At 43.9% G+C, this 18,246-nt stretch overlaps 1 protein-coding gene across 1 annotated transcript in view; it reads left to right on the plus strand.

Annotated features, from left to right (window-relative positions):
- LOC8034337 (SCY1-like protein 2) overlaps window positions 1-15,178 on the plus strand; it is a 172,946-nt gene extending 157,768 nt beyond the window's left edge. The window contains exons 18-20 of the mRNA XM_042286955.1: window positions 5,330-5,547; window positions 11,764-11,910; window positions 14,912-15,178. Of these exons, the coding sequence (XP_042142889.1) occupies window positions 5,330-5,547; window positions 11,764-11,910; window positions 14,912-15,178 (632 nt within the window). The remainder of the gene's footprint in view (window positions 1-5,329; window positions 5,548-11,763; window positions 11,911-14,911) is intronic.
- Window positions 15,179-18,246: the final 3,068 nt, after the last annotated feature.

The following is an 18,246-nucleotide window of genomic DNA, read 5'->3' on the forward strand; positions in this document are numbered from 1 at the left end:
ATTACATTGACCTTCATCTGCCACGTGTTACACCAATGAGACAGAACATTTAGATCCTGCTTTAGTAGTAATAAATCTTCAGGGTTAGTGATGCGACGTTAAATTACGCTATCATCCGCGAAAAGCCTAATAGATGATGTTGTCTGGTGAGGAAGATCGTTAATATATATAAGAAATAAAAGCGGACCGAGAACGCTGCCCTAGGGGACGCCCGACAGTACAGGCAGGCTTGGTGATCTGGCATCCCCAAGGTAAACAGCTTGCTTACGGTTAGTTAAGAATTCAGCTATTCAGAGTATAATTGATGGATGGATGTTAAGTCAGAAAGTTTGTATAGAAGTCGTTGGTGAGGAACCGTGTCAAATGCTTTAGAGAAGTTGATAAGGGTGGCATGATTGGGTTTAGAGGAGTGAAAGTTGTTATGCAAATCGGTTACGAACTCAAAAAGCTGGGTTTCGCACGAATATCCCGACCTGAAACCATGTTGGTTGTTACATATTGCCGCGCGGCAAGTAGGCAGCGCAGCCGTGGCCTAACGGTTATCGCGCTTGCCTCCCACGCGAAGAGCCAGGGTTCGAACCTGTACTGCGGGAACTCGGAGGGCTACGATGCACGGACGTGCGGTACCAAGCACCTCCACCAAAAATGTCACGAAGGACAAGCGATGAGGCGGCGAATAACGGAGTAAACTGAATGTTTAATCGGGCGAACTGGTGCCCAAAAAGTGAAAGGGAAAAGAAAGATAACAACAGAGCGTCGCGGGCGTCCAAGGCGGCGAAGCAGCAAGATCGAACGCTGAGGCGAAAACTGATTCCGGCTCGCCACGCGGGGCTCCTTATGTACATGCGTGAGCTGCTGGAATAATCGGCGTAGAATGTTCGACGCGTAGAATATTGGGACCTCGAACAAGCCCAACACGATTCTCGAATTTACCAGAAAACTAAATTGCAGGAATAAACAAAAGGACGCGTAACTCCCGGGAATCGAACCCTGGCTCTTCGCGTGGGAGGCAAGCGCGATAACCGTTTGGCCACGGCCGCGCTGCCTACTTGACGCGCGGAAATATTAATTTATTTTCCGACAAATAGTTCATGATGTAGGGTAGACGACATGTTCAAAAATTTTGCATGGCACACTTTTCAGCGATATAGGTCTCTAATTCGAGTAGTCCTGCTTGTTTCCGGATTTAAAAATAAATAGAACTCTCCCGAATCTCCAGTCCTCCGGGAGGGTCGCCGAGTCAAGCGATTGCTGAAACAGTCTACAAAGAATATAAGATGAGATGTGCGTTGTTATTTTGAGAAGTTTAGGGCAAATATTGTCGTCGCCAGGCGCTGAGCTGCGGGAGAGTTTTTCGATTGCATTGAGGATACCATTTCGGTCAAAGACAATAGGCTCGCAAGAAATGTTAAGTGGTGTACAGATCGGATCACAGGGTATTGGTAAGTCTTCTACGGTGAATACGGACGAAAAATAGTTGTTAACGACAGTAGCTGATTCAAGGTTTGTTAATACTTATTTGAGGTCGTTGCTTAGCTTAGGAGACAAAGCTCAGGATATCTTACTCTCGTCTAGCTTAACCACCAATCAAATGACACTGTGCACAGCGGTCCACTAGGCATTCGGCGATCACTTCAGAGGTCGGCGAAACCTAATCTATGACATAAAAATTCAACACAAGGATTCAGAAAGATGGCGAGCCTCTTAAGCGCTTCCTGACTCATCTTCATGCTTTGGATCAATATTACAAATACGAGGTTCTACTCGACGAAATGATCAGAGGTCGTATTGTGGTTGATGGCAATGACAACAAGCTATACAAAGAAAGTGCAGATAGGCGCTAACTTGACCCCGGAAACAGCAACCACTATGGCTCGCCCGTCCAAAATAGCCAAATTGCATCAATCCGACGTTCGACCTGAATTTGTCAGTGTTAATCGAGTCAGGGCATTCCCTGATTCAGGAACAAGTGCTACGCAAAGACGATCGCCTGCTCAAAACACAAATGTCGTCGAAAGCCGCCACTGCCTTGGATGTGGGCAGAGTCTACATGCGCGGAAGGAATGCCCAGCAAAGGCTGCGATATGTCACAACTGTAAAAAAGAAAACACTTTTCGAAAGATTCCTTGGGCTCCAAAGCTGTCTTATAGCCAAAGACGAGGAGTCATTTTTTAGGGGGATGCTGGATGCCAGATATAATGATGTCTGGATTGTTACTGTGGAGTTCCGACAAGTACTTTTGTCGTTTAATGGTGGTAGAGCAGGAATGCCACGGTCATCACTAATAACGTGTATATTCAACAACTTGAGCAGCTGCCCTGATGAAGCCGACAAAGCGTCTATGTAGACCAAGTCCTTGGCGTTTTACACCTTGAGACCCTACATGACCAACTATGTTGTCACGGATATCTATGTTCTGAAAAACCTTTAATCTCCGCTCCTGTCGAAACGAGACAGCGATAACTTAGATGTAGTCAAGGGACTGAATGCGGTGATCATTTCAAGCTCCAAAAGAGTGAATACTAAAACTGAGCTCCCGTCGTTTTCACAGGTCTTTGATGCATAAACATGCCACATACGATTAGGCTGTACCTAAACGATGTGCCTTTTTTTCTTTTCCTTCACTAGAAGGATCTCAATACATCTAATTCAAGAAGTAAAAAAGAGTTTGAAAGCATGATTCACCTTAGCGTTATAAATCCCGTCAAAGAACCTACTTAATTGTGTTGCGCTATGGCGGTGGTGCGGAAGCTAAGTGGGTGCTATCGGGTCTGCGTGGATTTAACGTCGTTGACTAAGTGCACTGAGAAAGCATTTCATTCTCTCCCTACCACGGATCACGCTCTTGCGCAGCTGGGAAGCCCGAGATTTTTCTGAAACCTCCACATCAGCTCCTTCTTTCGGCAGTTTCAGCTGGCAGCAAAGTAGCAGATTCAAAACACATTTATCACTCACTGCCTTTGAATCGTACAAGTTCAAAAGGCTTCCGTTCGGCTTCAGGTCCGCACTAGAGTTTTACTGAAAGATGAACCGACTATTGAGTGGTATTGAGGGCCATAGATGCAACATGGGCTACATCCTCGTCTACGACTTTTCCAAAAAAAGGACACAACAAAAACTGACAAATGTCTTGCAATGCTACACACATGTGGGAATCACACTGAGCGACACCAAGTGCGTTTTTGAGGCAACCCGAGTGATATTCCTAGGTAGCATTATAGACCAAACCTGGGTAAAGCCTGACGAAGACGAAGACAAGTCCGCGGCGGTCTGGACAATGAACACATCAGCCAACATAAGTGAGCTAAAGGGTTTTCCGGCAAGGACAAACTACCTGAGGAACTTCATCCCCCACCTAACCCCCAAAAGAACCGCATCGTCTAAAGACGCTTTTTAGCTCGGAAACGCCCGGATATGGGACTGTGAGGAGCAGATTGATTTAACTCCTTAAAAGTAGCACTCATATCGACCCCAATACTTGCCTTGCTTAATCCTAAGGAAAATGAAAGTGATATCGGCAGCCGCCACATCCTATGGCATTGAAGCAGCTCTGCAACAAAAGAAAAACAACGACAGGTATGGTCCAGTCGTTTATGCCTCAAGATCGCTCAAGAACGCTGAGGGACGCTAGGCTCGCATTGAAAAAGGAGGGTTGGCTGTTGTGTGGAGCTGTGAAAAGTTTTGTGACCTCATCACAAGATTGAAAGTCATAATGGAAACTAATCACATTCTCCTTGTCCCAATCTTTTCTGCGAAAGGTTTGGAAGACTACAATGAATTAAACTGTGCATGTTGAGGTACGCGTATGACATCAGCCATGTACCAGGAAAAGACCTCATTCCCACTGGTGTCTTGTCCAGATATCCTATCGCTGAAGTTTCAAACTGTAATTTCGAAAAAAGATCCAGGCATTTGTTAATGGCGTCACCTGCAGTGTCCCCGCCACTGATAAAAGACTCCAGAAAATCCACGAAGAATACAAAACTTTTTCGTCTCTCACCTTTTGATGAGACACTTTGGTGAAGGCTTGTCTGTCAAATCCCATGTAGATTAGATGTGTAAGAACTTTTGACAATACCGTGCCGATATTTCTCTTAACGAGAGACTTTTAATAAAAGTGTAAACGATCTTTGTATTCTAGTCTACAAGGCAATACATCTTGGAGTAAATACGCCACAGACATCATGCACCGAGGCATGGCACACCAGAAATTGTATTCAGTGAGAATAATTTACAATCTTAAAACAATGACTCGTCAGAAGTTTTAAAGTTTTCCCAATGGTTCCACCCCAAAACTTCCACCCTGAAGTTTGCACAAAGTAACGGTTTTCTAAAGAATTCTGTAAAAATAACCAAGCGCAGTTGGAACAATATCGATGACGCCTAGCGCTCACTTCAGTCGTACCTATCCACCTTTTTTGGAAACGGTTATGGAAAGCTCACAAGAGAACCATGGGGTTCAGCCGAACCCCATGGTTCGGCTGAACCTTGCCTAAGCTTAAAGACTCCTGATCCCGAAACCCTCATAAATTAGGAGAAATAGAAGAGAGAAAAGGAGAAGATAAACTTCGGCAAAAGACATGAGGTATACGCGCTTACGTATGCATTGAACAACGCATGCGGATCTCAAACCAGAGAACAACTGGTCACGTTACATCACTTTCGAAAGCGTCCCCATTTATACACGGTACAAGCCGACCGGGGAGTTAGGAGAGAAAATTGAGTACACTTGATTCCCATCTCCACTTCCTCTACACGCGCACCAACCACGCGTGAAGGATAACCCCTCTCTACGAATACGACTTCCTTTCCTACAACATCGTATTCTTTGTCTACAAAATATACAGAATCCCTGCAACATCTACGGGTATCTTGGCAACGCGCAGTGGGCGTATTGTGAAACCAGCCGATAGGTCATGTTTTTAGATCTTAAAATATGAATATGTTCCAGGAACTCTAAGAAACGTGCGCGAGCTGCAGCTATTAGTGGTATAAGACGAGGAATATATGAGACACTTGCTCGTGTCCTGAACGTGCCTGGGCATGCTTTCTGGTCTTCTCACGTGACGCCTCGATGCCAAAAATAACACTGTCGCACTGAAGCGTCCTTGCAGTTTGTGGCGTGAACAAACATGGAGGACCTGCTGAAACCGAGCGACCACAAGTCTCTTGGGAAGTCAGGGACGGCTTGTGTTCGTAAACATGATAGTAGTCTATAGAAAAAAACTGCGGCCATTTTTTTTTGCATCGACTAAAGGTGTATTCGCATGACGGAGTTTCCGTTGCTGTCGTCTCCGAGTCTGACTGTGTTTCCGTTTTCTCCTTGCAGCTTCGTCGTCACCAGATTCCAACTTGCTGCGCGTGCAGGCCACTCTGCCAGGGCGGAGGCACTCGGACAACACGATCCAGCCCCCACGGATCCTGGTGGCCCCCTGCTCGCCCGAGGGCACCGTCAGCTACACCCCCGGGGGCCTCCCCATCCGCAGGCATTCCAGTGTCGGGACGCAGGACTCGCGTTTTTCGGGATTCTTCAGTTCGCCCAAAATGGCAAGCGTAAGTGAACCCAACCTTCCGCACGCTTTTCCGCAGAAAAAAAAGAAGAGTGAACACAACACACTTCTTTTGTTAATGTTCCTGACACGTAATACCTGCTTGCATGAGACGTCATCGTGTTACGTTGGTAGCAGCATTACTAGATTAGATCAGTTGTGGACCGCTAACGGAAGGGGTATCCTCCCTCACCCCCTCCAGTCCGCCACCCGTCGTTTGAAACGCCATTAAATTCTTGTTGCGAAATTGGGTGTTCCTAGAATACGACGAAACGCCATCTAGACGCTGTGTTTCTAAACATACGTATTCCATAGAATACACTCCATTTACAGTACCAGCCTTTTCCAAAATAGTGGCCCGTCGAACGGTGGTAGGCAGGTCGAAGGGGAAGAGGTGCGTACTGCACGTGAAAGGAACGTCTAATGGCTGTTACGTAACTGAGCTAATCTAGTAACGTGGGTTGGTAGTCATTTATCGCTTTTAATGTCCTAACATTAGAGGGCCATTCTGGTGGCCTTGCTGCTGGCCGCGTTACCTTCTCCCGCATACATTAATTACGCTCCACGCAATTGTTTTTTCTCAACACGAGCATGTACGAATGAGTCTCAGCATGAAGCGTTGATGTCACGTGTAAGCCATGCATTTGTACCGAAAGGAAAAGAAGAAATACGGTGGTGTGTAATGTTTGCAACAGAAAGCAAACAATCAGCGGTAGTAAGGCGATCAAAATGGCGGCTAATGCGACACCAGTGCAAACAGTGGCGTATGAACAGGAAGGAGAAACGGGGAGGGGGGGGGGGGGGTGGCGGTGCACGTGCACTAGCATTTCTAAGTCGGCGCAGTCAAATCGAACACAGACGCAGATTGAACTCGAATGCTGCGTCAGCTTTCCGCCTGCGACTCTCGTATTTAGTCAGTAAGGGGCACAAGTCCTAGTTGAACGTTAGCACAGCAGCACCCTTGTTTGAACTGTCTCTCGCCGTAGTTTGAAGTTTGAAGTTTGAAGTTTATTTGGTTTCTCACGGGCCAGGCCCGGTAGGGAGGTAGAGACAAAAGGCATTTCTGCCTGACTGGGCCTCTACCCCCCACAGTTCATTACAGCACAACTTGCATTAGTTGCCATATACGTAAAAAAAGTAAACAAAATACATACATCTACATAGCTACAAACATGCACACTTGTTACACAAAATCTGTCCTCAGATGAATATAATATTTCAAGAAATAAGAAAACAGTTTACAAATCGCTCTGAAATTCTAAACCTAGCTAGATAATGCCACACAAAGTTGACTATCATTCGTACGACATTCATTCGTAATCACTGACGTATAATCACAAAATAAACAAAGGAGCAAAAAAAAGAAAGAAAAGAAGCAAAATAAATAGGAAACAATTCACAAAACGTTTTAAAATTCTAAACGCAGCTAGATAATGTCACACAAAGATGACTACCATTTGTACGACATTGATTCGTAATCACTGACGTATAATCACAAAATTATCGCAGGAGCAAGAGAAAAAAAAGAAAGAAAATCACAAAAGATATGTACACAAAAGGTTACAGCCATGTAACAAACACATTCGTCATTGCAACACTGGTAGGCGCAAAAACAAAACAATTTCTACTACGCGTAATATATATCGTTGTGTACAAGGGTGTGTCTGATGTTACTTTTATATTTATTAAATGATACTGCAAAATCAGTACGCCCTTCAAAAATGTTTAGTAATGTAGGAACCTGATAATTTAGTTTTTGTTTTCCATAATTTGTCCTGACCTTAGGAGCCTTGTGTTTGGCGTTTCTGAGAAGATAGGGTTGCGATGGCACTTCATCCATTCGATAGAGTTTCTCTTTGTATATTGTCTGCATAAGTTTAAAGTAATAAATCTGGTTTGCTTTAAGCATGTTATGTTTTGCAAAATATAGACTGCTATAAAAATCACGAACATTTCCTTGATAGTTTTCTAAAATTCGCAGAACCTTTTTCTGGAGAATGATTAATTTGCTATAATTTGTGGAAGTGGTTGTCCCCCATGCCATAATTCCGTAACAGAGTTTTGAGTAAAACAAAGAGTAATATAAGTTTTTAATAAGCCATTTTGGTAATAAATTTGCTATTTTATATATACAGCCTAGTGTTCTCGATAGGTCCCCTTTTAATTTGCTCACGTGAGTGTTCCAAGTAAGTGTTTCATGAAACCAGACGCCAAGAAACTTTTGTTCTATAACCTGAGATATGGGAATGCTATTATATATCAGATGTATTACACTATTTTCGTGCTTATTGATAGGTCCAAATATAATGTACTTTGTTTTTTCCACATTTAGTTTAAGCGTGTTTGTTTCCAGCCAGTCTGAAAGTTCCTGAAGATAATCATTTGCCTGTTGATCTAAGGACACTTTTGTATTGCTGCAGAAGAAAACATTTGTATCGTCAGCGTACATCACCATATGTGGGGAATTTGGGATGTCTGTTATATCATTTATATATATGAGAAAAAGTAGTGGCCGCAGTATGGAGCCCTGGGGCACTCCATGTTTTATTTCTAATTGCCGAGAAGCTGCGTTATTGACATGTACAAACTGTTTTCGATTTCGGAGGTAGGACTTGATTAGGTCAGACGCTACGCCACGTACACCACAAGTCTGAAGTTTTGACAGTAAAATATTGTGTTGTATCGAATCAAAGGCCTTGCTCAAATCTAGAAATAACCCGAGTGTATATAGTTTATTTTCGATGTTGGTTATAATTATGTCTTTAATATTCGTAAGAGCAAGCTCAGTCGATTTGTCCTTTTGAAAGCCATATTGGGACCTAGTGATTACGTTGTATTTTGAAAAAAACCTTTGTAATCTAACGTTTATCACGCTTTCAAATATTTTTGAGAAAATTGGCAAAACAGATATTGGTCGGTATTTTTCTAGGTCATTTTTGTTTCCCCCTTTACGCACCGCACTAACCCTTGCGACTTTGAGTTCGTCTGGATATATTCCTGTTTGCAACATGTTGTTTATAATATGTGCCAGGACTGGGCTTATTATATTTGACACCATTTTAACTGGCAAAGGTTTTATTTCGTCAGCCCCAGCCGCTACACTCGTCTTTATATTTTTTATCAAATTACTAACTTCGCATGGGGAAGTTGGCTCAAGCATTATAGAGCTTGAGATATTTGAAGTTCTATTTGTGGAAGTGATTTTGCTGTCAGTTTCGCTTTCTCGCGGAGCACCAACGTTTATAAAATGCTCATTCAGTGTATTTGCAAGTTCTTCACCACCTATATTTCTACCGTTTATGGTTATGTTTTCCACACCACACCGGACGTAGTCTTTATTTGTTAAGCTATTAACCGTTTCCCACTGTTTCTTCGGGTTATTGTAAATACTATCAAACTTGCTCAAAAAGTATTCAGATTTTGCCCTTTTAAGGTCGGAACTAAGCTTATTCCTGATTTTTTTAAATTCACTCAGCAGCGCTTTATCACGCGACCTCACGAAACAATGGTACATGTTATTTTTTATTCTAATTCTCTTGTATAGGTCGTCATCCACCCATGGCTTACGGAGTTTGGGTTTTGACGTTTTTCCCTGTACTATAGGGAATGCACAATCATATAACTTCTTAAATTCACCTAAAAACTTGCTATAAGCAGTGTCCGCGCTTTCTTCTAAGTAAACGTCTGTCCAATCAAAACTCTTAACGAGTTCATGAAATATGCTAAGTGTTGTTTCGTTTATTTTTCGGTAGCAGTAATTAACTGGGTCAATTTTTTTGCCTTTTTTCGGACGGCGGCTTAGGCAGAAAATGGGCAGGTGGTCGCTAATGTCCTGTGTGCAAATTCCAGGGTATAGTTCAGTTTGGTTAATGTTTGTTATGCATACGTCTATTGATGTGGCACTCTCACTTGTTATTCTGGTTGGTAGCGATATCACGTTTGAACATCCATAGGACAGAATGAGGTCATTTAAATCGGTCGCGTGAGACTCATTTGCAAGTGTGTCGATGTTTATATCACCCATAACCATGGGTGATATAAACATCGTTGACGTAGATGATGCAATCCTTCTTTTCTACCTGGCCTTGGACAAGCGCCGATGGTAAAGATTACAAGCGAGAGGCCGACACCACCCAGAATAATAAAATCCCGCGCACAGACATTTTGATATGATCACAATTAAAATTATCGCCGACATATCTTGGACACGAGGACAGCGGCAGCGTTTTGCTGGGCCTAGTGTAGGGTCAACGCGTCGAAGGACGCTTGGCGTGGGGCCTGGCTCAGTTGCTGAACTGAGGTCAACAACGTGTGATTACGTTACGGGAGGGAGGGGGGGGGGGGGGGGGGAGAGGAGTCTGTTCAGAAAATTATTTTGTGGTCACGGACAGCTGAAAAAGGGAGAACGGGGCTAGCCCTCAGCATCTTATTCTTGCTCCGCAGTTACTGAGATGGCGACATTGGCCGGTAAGAAGACCAGGAACGAATGACCAAGTACCCCCAACGTTTCTTGAGCTGTGAATGGCTAGATGATGGCAAACGAGTGTCCCGGCATGAACTTGCACTCCGCAGCTACGTGGCCTGCAGGGTTGTAAAGTACCTAGGTACAGGTAACTAGAAATCGGTATCTAGGTACTTTCGCTGTACATATGGTACAAACCTAGGTACTTTCATTTCTCGGTATCTGTATATCTCTGTATATCTTAGGTACATTTTCCAGTAGCTTGTAACTGAGCGAAGTTACTTTTTACGGGCACTTTTCTATTCACTTCGTTTAAATGGTAGAAACTACAAATCTTGAAGTGTTGACACACTACAATGTGCCGTGATTAACGTTGAGTTAGATACGACCTGGGTGGCACTGACTTGATCGAACGACGTTTTAGTGAACGGAGCCCTGCCCCTGATGTTTAATGGAACCTTAATTATTGTTATCTTGTTTGGGGCACAACCACCCGCATAAATCTTCAAAAAATACTCCTACTAAAAAAAGACATATATATATATATATATATATATATACGTCTCATTGAGAATGCTTCTTACGACTCCAGCACCCAGGGACTGTTCCTAAAAAATAGTATACTTCCTGTTTACAGCATGTGCAAGTATAGACTCGCGATCAGTTTCAAGTTAGAAAATGGAAGAAATGGGAATTGTTTAGTAATCCTTGCGGAGCTAAAAGAGCATGCAACTTCGTACCCAACTCGGTCGGCGGAACATTGGACTGTGCCACTGTGTCATGACAACTATTTTATGCAATCACTCAAACACACACTTCCTACTATGTTGAACACCCTAATAAAGAATAACATTGATATTACTTCTTTGCAGTTCAAGAATTACGAACTCAACTAATGTGGGGCGAAAACGAATGAATTAATTTCTGAAAACTGTTTGATCTTTTATTTTTTTTTATTTTGCTTTTTTATGTCGGTTTCTGAGTGTTTTTCGCTGTTGCTTTGTTTTGACTTCTGTATATGCTACTAGAAGAGAGCAAGGGGTTCCGTCAAGCTGTTCTTAGAGCTTTTAGGGGCGAGGCTCCTTAGGGTCTAGCCTTGTCCGTCCGTCTGTCCGTGCGGCCGGCCGGTGTCCGTGCTCATATAAAAAGAAAAAAATGTTTGCGCAGTCGACAGGATTGGAACCTGTGCAGGGAGACCCCAATGGATTTCTGGTCCATCGCCTTAACCACTCGGCCTCGACTCCGGGACGAGTAGGGGGCTCTGAGATGTGGTAGTAACTCAAGAACTGGGGTTTCTGTCATGGATGAAACGTTGCATGTAGCCGCTCAACGTCTATACAGGAGAGGGCGCTGCGGTCAAATTCTCAAATATGTATATTACCACGTTCCATACCACTTAATGCGGTCGACGCCTTCCGGGCCCGTCGACGTCAGCACCGGCTCACGTTAATGAGGTTTTCCTTATTTCTCGCATTGACACCAATAAAGTAATTTATCGAACTCGTTTTTATATGTATCCTCAGTACAAAAACCTTTACTTCCAATATATTCGAAAACTTTGGGGAAAATAAAGGAAGTATATTTGAAGTAACTGTACCTGTACCTAGGAACATTTTTTATGCGAGTACATAGTTCCTTACGTAGGTACCTTTTTTGTGTAAGGAACTGTAACTGTATCTTAGGTACATCTTTGAAGTAACTTTTTTAGCCCTGCTGGCCTGGTGTCATGCTGTAGTGTTGCTCCCTTCGCAGGCGAGCCCCAACCTGGGCGTGGACTTCTTCAGCTCAAGCAGAGCCAACGTGAGGCGGTACTCCGCGGCCGCCGTCTGCGGCGCCGCAGGAATTCCCAACGCCGCCAATCAGGCCTCGAGTTTTCTGCAGCAAATTGGCTCTGGTGTTGTACGTACCGCCCCCTACACTGTTCACCTGCGTCTGCTGCCTGCTTCGCCGTGGCATGAGTGTGTGGGCCTTGTCTCTTGCGTTGCGTGGCCATGAAGTGTGTGGCGTTTGCGTTGGGTGTTTCGTTCACATTGCGTTCAGGTTGCGTTGAATTACGTTGAATTGCGTTTTCGCGGCTCCGGGCTGGCGCTTTGCTGCGCTCCGCTAGCACGGCGTGGCGCATCTGCCTGATGGGCTCCTTTTTTGCGCTGCGTCGAACTCCGATGTCCCTGATGAACAATTGAAAACTGCGTCGCATCTTGCCGTTTGCGGCCGATGGCTTTGTTAGTGGGACTTAATTAATTGAGTGGAGTAACACACAACGTTCTTCCTTTTCGTTTTAAGTAAGGGTTAGCTGGAATTTATTTTCTTAACAAAAATGGTTATAGACTTTTTGATATTTTAATAAACTTTCTTTTCAAATCCGGTTTAAATATATAAGCTTGCAATGTTTTAAATTACAAATCTGCTAGCTTGCCTCATATGTTTAAGGATTACTTTCTGTGTGAGTAATCTTTAGGTTGGTTTATTTTATTTTTATTTGTAGCTATACTATTATTCTTTAAAATATTTCACAGTATAAAAGCACCGTTACGTGCGCGCATCCGTATCTCCTGCGAAGCCATTGCACCAAAAGGTACTCTCAGTTACTTTCATAAAACACAAGTAAAGGAAAATTATGACGTTTTGACGAATTATTACACTTGTAAACAATGAGCATGGTGTGAACTCGGTCAATCTTTCAGTCGCTCTACCTTAACAGTTCGCGACATAAAAACGCTTGTGGCAGTGTTTGCTGCAGAAACGGCCATTTTCTTCGTTCGGGCTGATATGGTAGGTGCCTGTTTTAGTGCGCGTAAGACATGTCTAGAGACTGCCGCAAGGGAATGATAACAGTATGTACGCGTTTGCTTTGGAAGCCTTCGTTATACCTAAAAGTCATTCAAAGCTTGCTTCCACTATTCCATCATTTTATGACACAAGCAAGCCAGAAAACCCTTCCTAGAGAAGCTTTCAACAGAGACAATTGAAGTTTTCGTAATGTGAACATGAGATCATTTGGATGATATCGGTTCAGAAAGCACCCACGTGTTTTTTTATATTGTCACCATGACATTTTTCCGTTAGTTCGACATGCAACCTATTTATTTTGTCATAAACAACAGTTCACCTCTTGCCTAAATATCTGAAGAATCAGCCTCAGACATTTCGAGGAACAGTTTCAGATTTTTCAATGTTCTTATAGCACGACAAATATTTTTGACGCAGCCGATAACTTCGTACACTAAAAGTCTTCCAAAGTTTCCAATGTGCCTGATTGTCGTCAATAATATGGCTTCTTCAAGGGTGGCAAGCTTTGAATGGACTATTACGTTCGCGAATGCTTTCAAACAAAGGAATGCAGAACGGCTGTTAGTAGTTGGGTAGTTTGTGCTCGTTTTTGTGCTGTCCTGTGTTTTCTTGCTCTGGCTTTGGTAAGCACGCTACACTCTAAAAAGCGCCATTACGATCAGGCTCATGCCTCTGAGCTACCAACAACAGACTGTTGGTTTGTGTCAGGACTACCTGTTCAAGATGCCATGAGTGTCAATGCACGATTGTTCCTGGTATTCGGAGTAAGCTAACATGGAGCAAACTACGAGCTAATTCGGCCAACAGTTTTATCACCTGGAGATTTTTAGAGTGTATTGGGAGAGAGAGAACATAATTAACATTTAAGCACATTAGCTACGATATCCCCTCATTTCGTGAGACTAGCCTTAAACCGTAATCGTATGTACCCAATCGTTTCATGCATGTCTAAATTACTGCGGGAATTCCGTATACATGACGAAGGTTTCACTGACTGGTCCCCAGAACGCCTCTAAATCGTCAAGCAGCACTCAGTGGTTCCGAAGAAAAGTACTACCTTGGCTTGGTTTGAGGTTTGCGTAAGGGCAGGTGGCTAAAAGCAGATATTATGGTAGTTATATAGTCGTTGTACTAGGCTAGAACTTACGTAAGTGCTACGTTGAAGACCTATGCAAATTGTTCGAAGTTTCCTTTGCTCTAAAGTAAGGGAATTAAGGTCTAACCGCACTCACACATTGAACGTAAATATTTAAGCAAAAACTTACCTGCTCGTTTCACCGTACCCTCATTGTGTTTCACAATAGTATCATGAAATTCTTAACATATCCGGTTATGTGCACAACGATGTTTGTCCTATGCATCCTAGTATTCTTTCGTGGATGATCGCCGAGTCAAAAACTTCTTACTCAAGTAAAGCAAAGCCTTTACGATAATTTTATTTCCCATTCTTCACCATTGCAGACAGTGCGCTTGAACAAGAGAAAACGCAACTCTGAGCCAGTTCTTTATCTCTCGTATTCTCTAAGCTGTTCGTAGGACTGCAAAGCTAGGTGCTTAATCTTTATGTCAATATTTCTTCATTACACGGGGTTGCTGAAGGTGTAGGCCGATCTTTAGCTACTCCTGTTTGGCGCTTGGACCAAGAACAGCGTCATGGCCATTAAATGCGCTAAGACCAAGAGCAGGGGCCCAGGCTCCTCTTTCGGTCCCATTGAGAGTCTGCCAAACGGATTGATTGCCCATTGGGAACCAGTCTCTAGCCTCCGCGTCCCTCATTCCAAAAGCAGAATTCAGACGTCCGCAACCACACTCCGAATCAAAAGAACAAAGACCGGCCTCCCCCCCTCTGTTGTCTGTTCGTCCCCAGCGCGGACCCAGAGGGACGGCTGAGCCGCATAGCGCGTGCCTCTCTCTCTCTTTTTCTTTCCTGCTTCCAGTCGCAGCTGTTTTCCGGAAAATAGCTCGCGTCAGGAGCCGCGGTGCCCCCGCGCCCAGGCCAGGGTTCGGGAGCAGACAGACAAGGGGACACACGACAGCATCCCGAGCCGCCGAGAATGCGAAGAAAAAAGCTCGATGCCGACCTATCTGCGATCTCTCTCCTCCTCTTCAGCATTTGCCAGTGCCGCCGCCTGCGTCTCCAAGATCACACTCACCAAGGTCGCTCTCGCCGGGGTCGCTGTCGCCCAGATCCCTGTCCCCGAGGTCGTCCCCGAGGTCTCCCAGGTCACCTTCCTCTCGGTCGCCCTCCTTGAGGTCGCCGTCGTCCAGGTCGCCGCCCTCGCGGTCGCCTTCTTCGAGGTCGCCGTCGCCACGAGGGCATACCCGTCGTCTTCTGCCCCAGCCGCGACCGACCGTTAGTAACGCGACCATAGCGTGAATGTCGCGCCCCTGAAGGTTTCCGTGTACAAGCCAACACCTCGTAGAGCACAAGGAGCGTAGTGCTAGAGTTTCCACGCCGCCTACAGGAAGCGAGCGCGGGGTTATTAAGATGGAGGCTTCAGCGAGCTGGTAATTCACTATTGGAGGCAACTGCGCTAAAGGACAATGACAACAGGGGAGACAAAGAAAAACAAAAAACTCCCTTCTTTGTCTTTTTTGTGTGAATCCTCTTTTGCTCTGCTCTTTTTGCGCTCCTGTTTCCTATTCTTGATTTTTGATGGTAAGTCAAAAAGACCGCAGCAGAATCAAAAGACGGACCAGTTGCTACATTGCAGGATTACTAAAAGCGCCATTGAACAAGGACTAGAAGGGAAAAAAAGAAACAGTGCATCGTTAGCCTTTCTTTTCAAATTGTTCTCTTGTGTTTTTAGTGTTCCAGAAAGAAGACCGCGGGCACAGACTCGAGTGCTGATTTAACATTCGGCTGGGACTCATGTTCTCACTGATTAAGCACGAGTTCCAGCCGAACGATAACGATGCACTCGAGTTCAATCTGTATTTCCTCTATCTCCTTTCGTAGGCGACGTGGAAAATTCAGCACTACGCAGTTCTGTCCAAATGCTGTTGTTTAGGCGCCATCCGCACAGGTCCCGTCGTGCGGTGCCCGACACGCGCCCTCAGCCACATTTCCGTGGATTCCAGGAGTGCGGGAGAAGTGTATTATCACTCGGCAAATTTGGCGCAAGGTGGATGCCGGACCCGATGCGACGGTTCTGTGTGGTTTGGGATTTAGGCGAGGCTGGAAGTTGGGATACTGCTCACAGCTGGCACTGATTTCGTGACATGAGAGCAGAAGATGTTCCCTGGTTTGGAGTGGGTCTTACGAAATCCCGAGTCTTTGGGCTTTATAAAGTTGTTTGCTTATTTAATAACCTACTAGTTTGTTGATTTATTTACCTCAGTCGTAAAGTCTTCGATCAAAGGGGAAAGGGGTACAACAAATAAATTATGAACACGTAAACTTACAAACAGCATGGAAGGGAGCACTGAATTTAGTACAAGAATAGCAATAGCGAGAATAATATTTAATGAATATTCTTTAAGCCAATGACAGGTAATGCCACTGGAACAGAACGGCGGCGTGCTCAAACCAGTGGAAATTTAATACCTGGCCCGACTTCAAAAGGCGGCTTCCGGTTCATTGTGCGGTTTATCTTAGCGAAGCCTAAGATAACTCACTCGATGAGAGGCCATTGGGTCATAACGTATGTTATAATAGTATTAAATAGCTTGGCCAGCCTTGATTTGCGAATATACTCACTTTGAAACAGGATTATTTCAAGCTAAATTGAAACTGAGCTATCCTGAAGTAGGTTTATAATGTGCTGCGTGGAAGTTACGAATATCAGTTTGGACCTGACTAAGCCTAATCAGTCCGGCATCGGCTTTTTTTTTTTCTCTAAAACTTCACCTGGTACTTTTTTTTTTCTTAGAGCGTAGCTCTTAGGCGCCCGTTTCCGAGTTGAGCGCCATCGCCGTCGCCGTCGGCGTAACCGCGTGTAATCACACGTGACGTCAGGTGTGACACCACGAGAGTCATGTGTGACGTCACGAGGGTCACGAGTGACATCTCGAGGCTCACGAGTGACGTCTCGTGTGATGTCACGAGCACCACGAGTGACGTCACGTATGTCGTTACGAGGTTCACGAGTGACGTCACCCTCGTGACGTCACCCTCGTGACGTCACACGGGCATACCTTCCCCTCTTCTTTTCCTCCTCGAGAGCTGCGCACTAATCCAGTATTACAGAGAATCGTAAACATCTTTTTTCTTTTTTAACTTTATTTCTTGAATATTTATTTTCTCTCATCGGTTTCCCTGTTTTCGTAGCACGGATGTTGCTTAAAAAGTATTTTTTTTGGATATCTACTAAAATAATTATTTATTTCTTTGCTGCCCGCTCATACTGAGTTAATAAAAATATACACTAAAAAGTAACAGGTTGGTTTCAATAAGCGCACTTACTGCATTGCCTCAACAAATAAACGAAAACTTACGCGATAGGTCCATTACACTTTTTATAATTTATTTATTATGATTATTATATATTACAAAATGCAAGTGGAGGAGTTTAATGTTCCCAAATTCTCAAGATGGGTTTTCAAATCTATATATTCATTAAGATGTTTAATGAAGTATATCGAGAGCTTATAAGTACAAAGGGATACAAAACTTGAATATAGCACCGTTACAAGTATATCAGGAAACAGACAGTTCTGAGCTTGAGTTGTTTGTGTAAAATAATCTTATTCGGGCGTCTTCTACCTTCATGTGACCCAGAGTGACCCAGGCCCCACTTCCAGCCTTTCCATAAAAGAACCTTGTTGCAAACTCCATCCTGTCACCAGCAATACAATGTAAACCCGAAAATGATCTATCCTTCACGCAAGTCTGTAATATCTCCTCAGCGTTACCAAGCTATTAACCTAACAGTTTAATGGCTGCACCGACTCCTGTACCGAGGCTAAAAGCGGCAGCACCTTGTGAATCTCAGCTCTACCCCCAGACAGCCCATAGGAGTGGCATCGACTGTGACAACATTGCACATGCTGACCGTTTTGTCTTTACAAAGACAAATAACTTTCAAAGACAACTAACGCACCTGCTGTTTGCTCTGTTTGGTTTCACTGTGACGGAACACTTTCAGTTACTGACGCTTAAGAGAAATCCTATTGTATACCTTCGTGATTACGGAGAGTTATGAATGTCACTAAATGTGAATAAGAACTTGTATGTTGGGACTAAAAATATAATTTGTTGATTGTTGAGAAGATAAATCGTTCCTCTGAGGAGCCGCATGATATACGGCTGACGGCTTGTAGCATAGTTCACATGCTAAAGGCAATTTTTAGCGTCATTTGGACATAAGCATTAAGAAATCAGGTGCTGAACAACTGATTTCAGAACAATAAATGCCATGTTAATTAAACGATAACATATGTCGATAACAGAAATGTAAGTTTATGTCTAGTGAATGTAAAGAACATCATATATTAGTTGTTGTT

This window comes from Ixodes scapularis, unplaced genomic scaffold (genome assembly GCF_016920785.2).
Source record: "Ixodes scapularis isolate PalLabHiFi unplaced genomic scaffold, ASM1692078v2 PGA_scaffold8__174_contigs__length_109621045, whole genome shotgun sequence".
In the NCBI taxonomy this organism is placed as follows: domain Eukaryota; kingdom Metazoa; phylum Arthropoda; class Arachnida; order Ixodida; family Ixodidae; genus Ixodes; species Ixodes scapularis.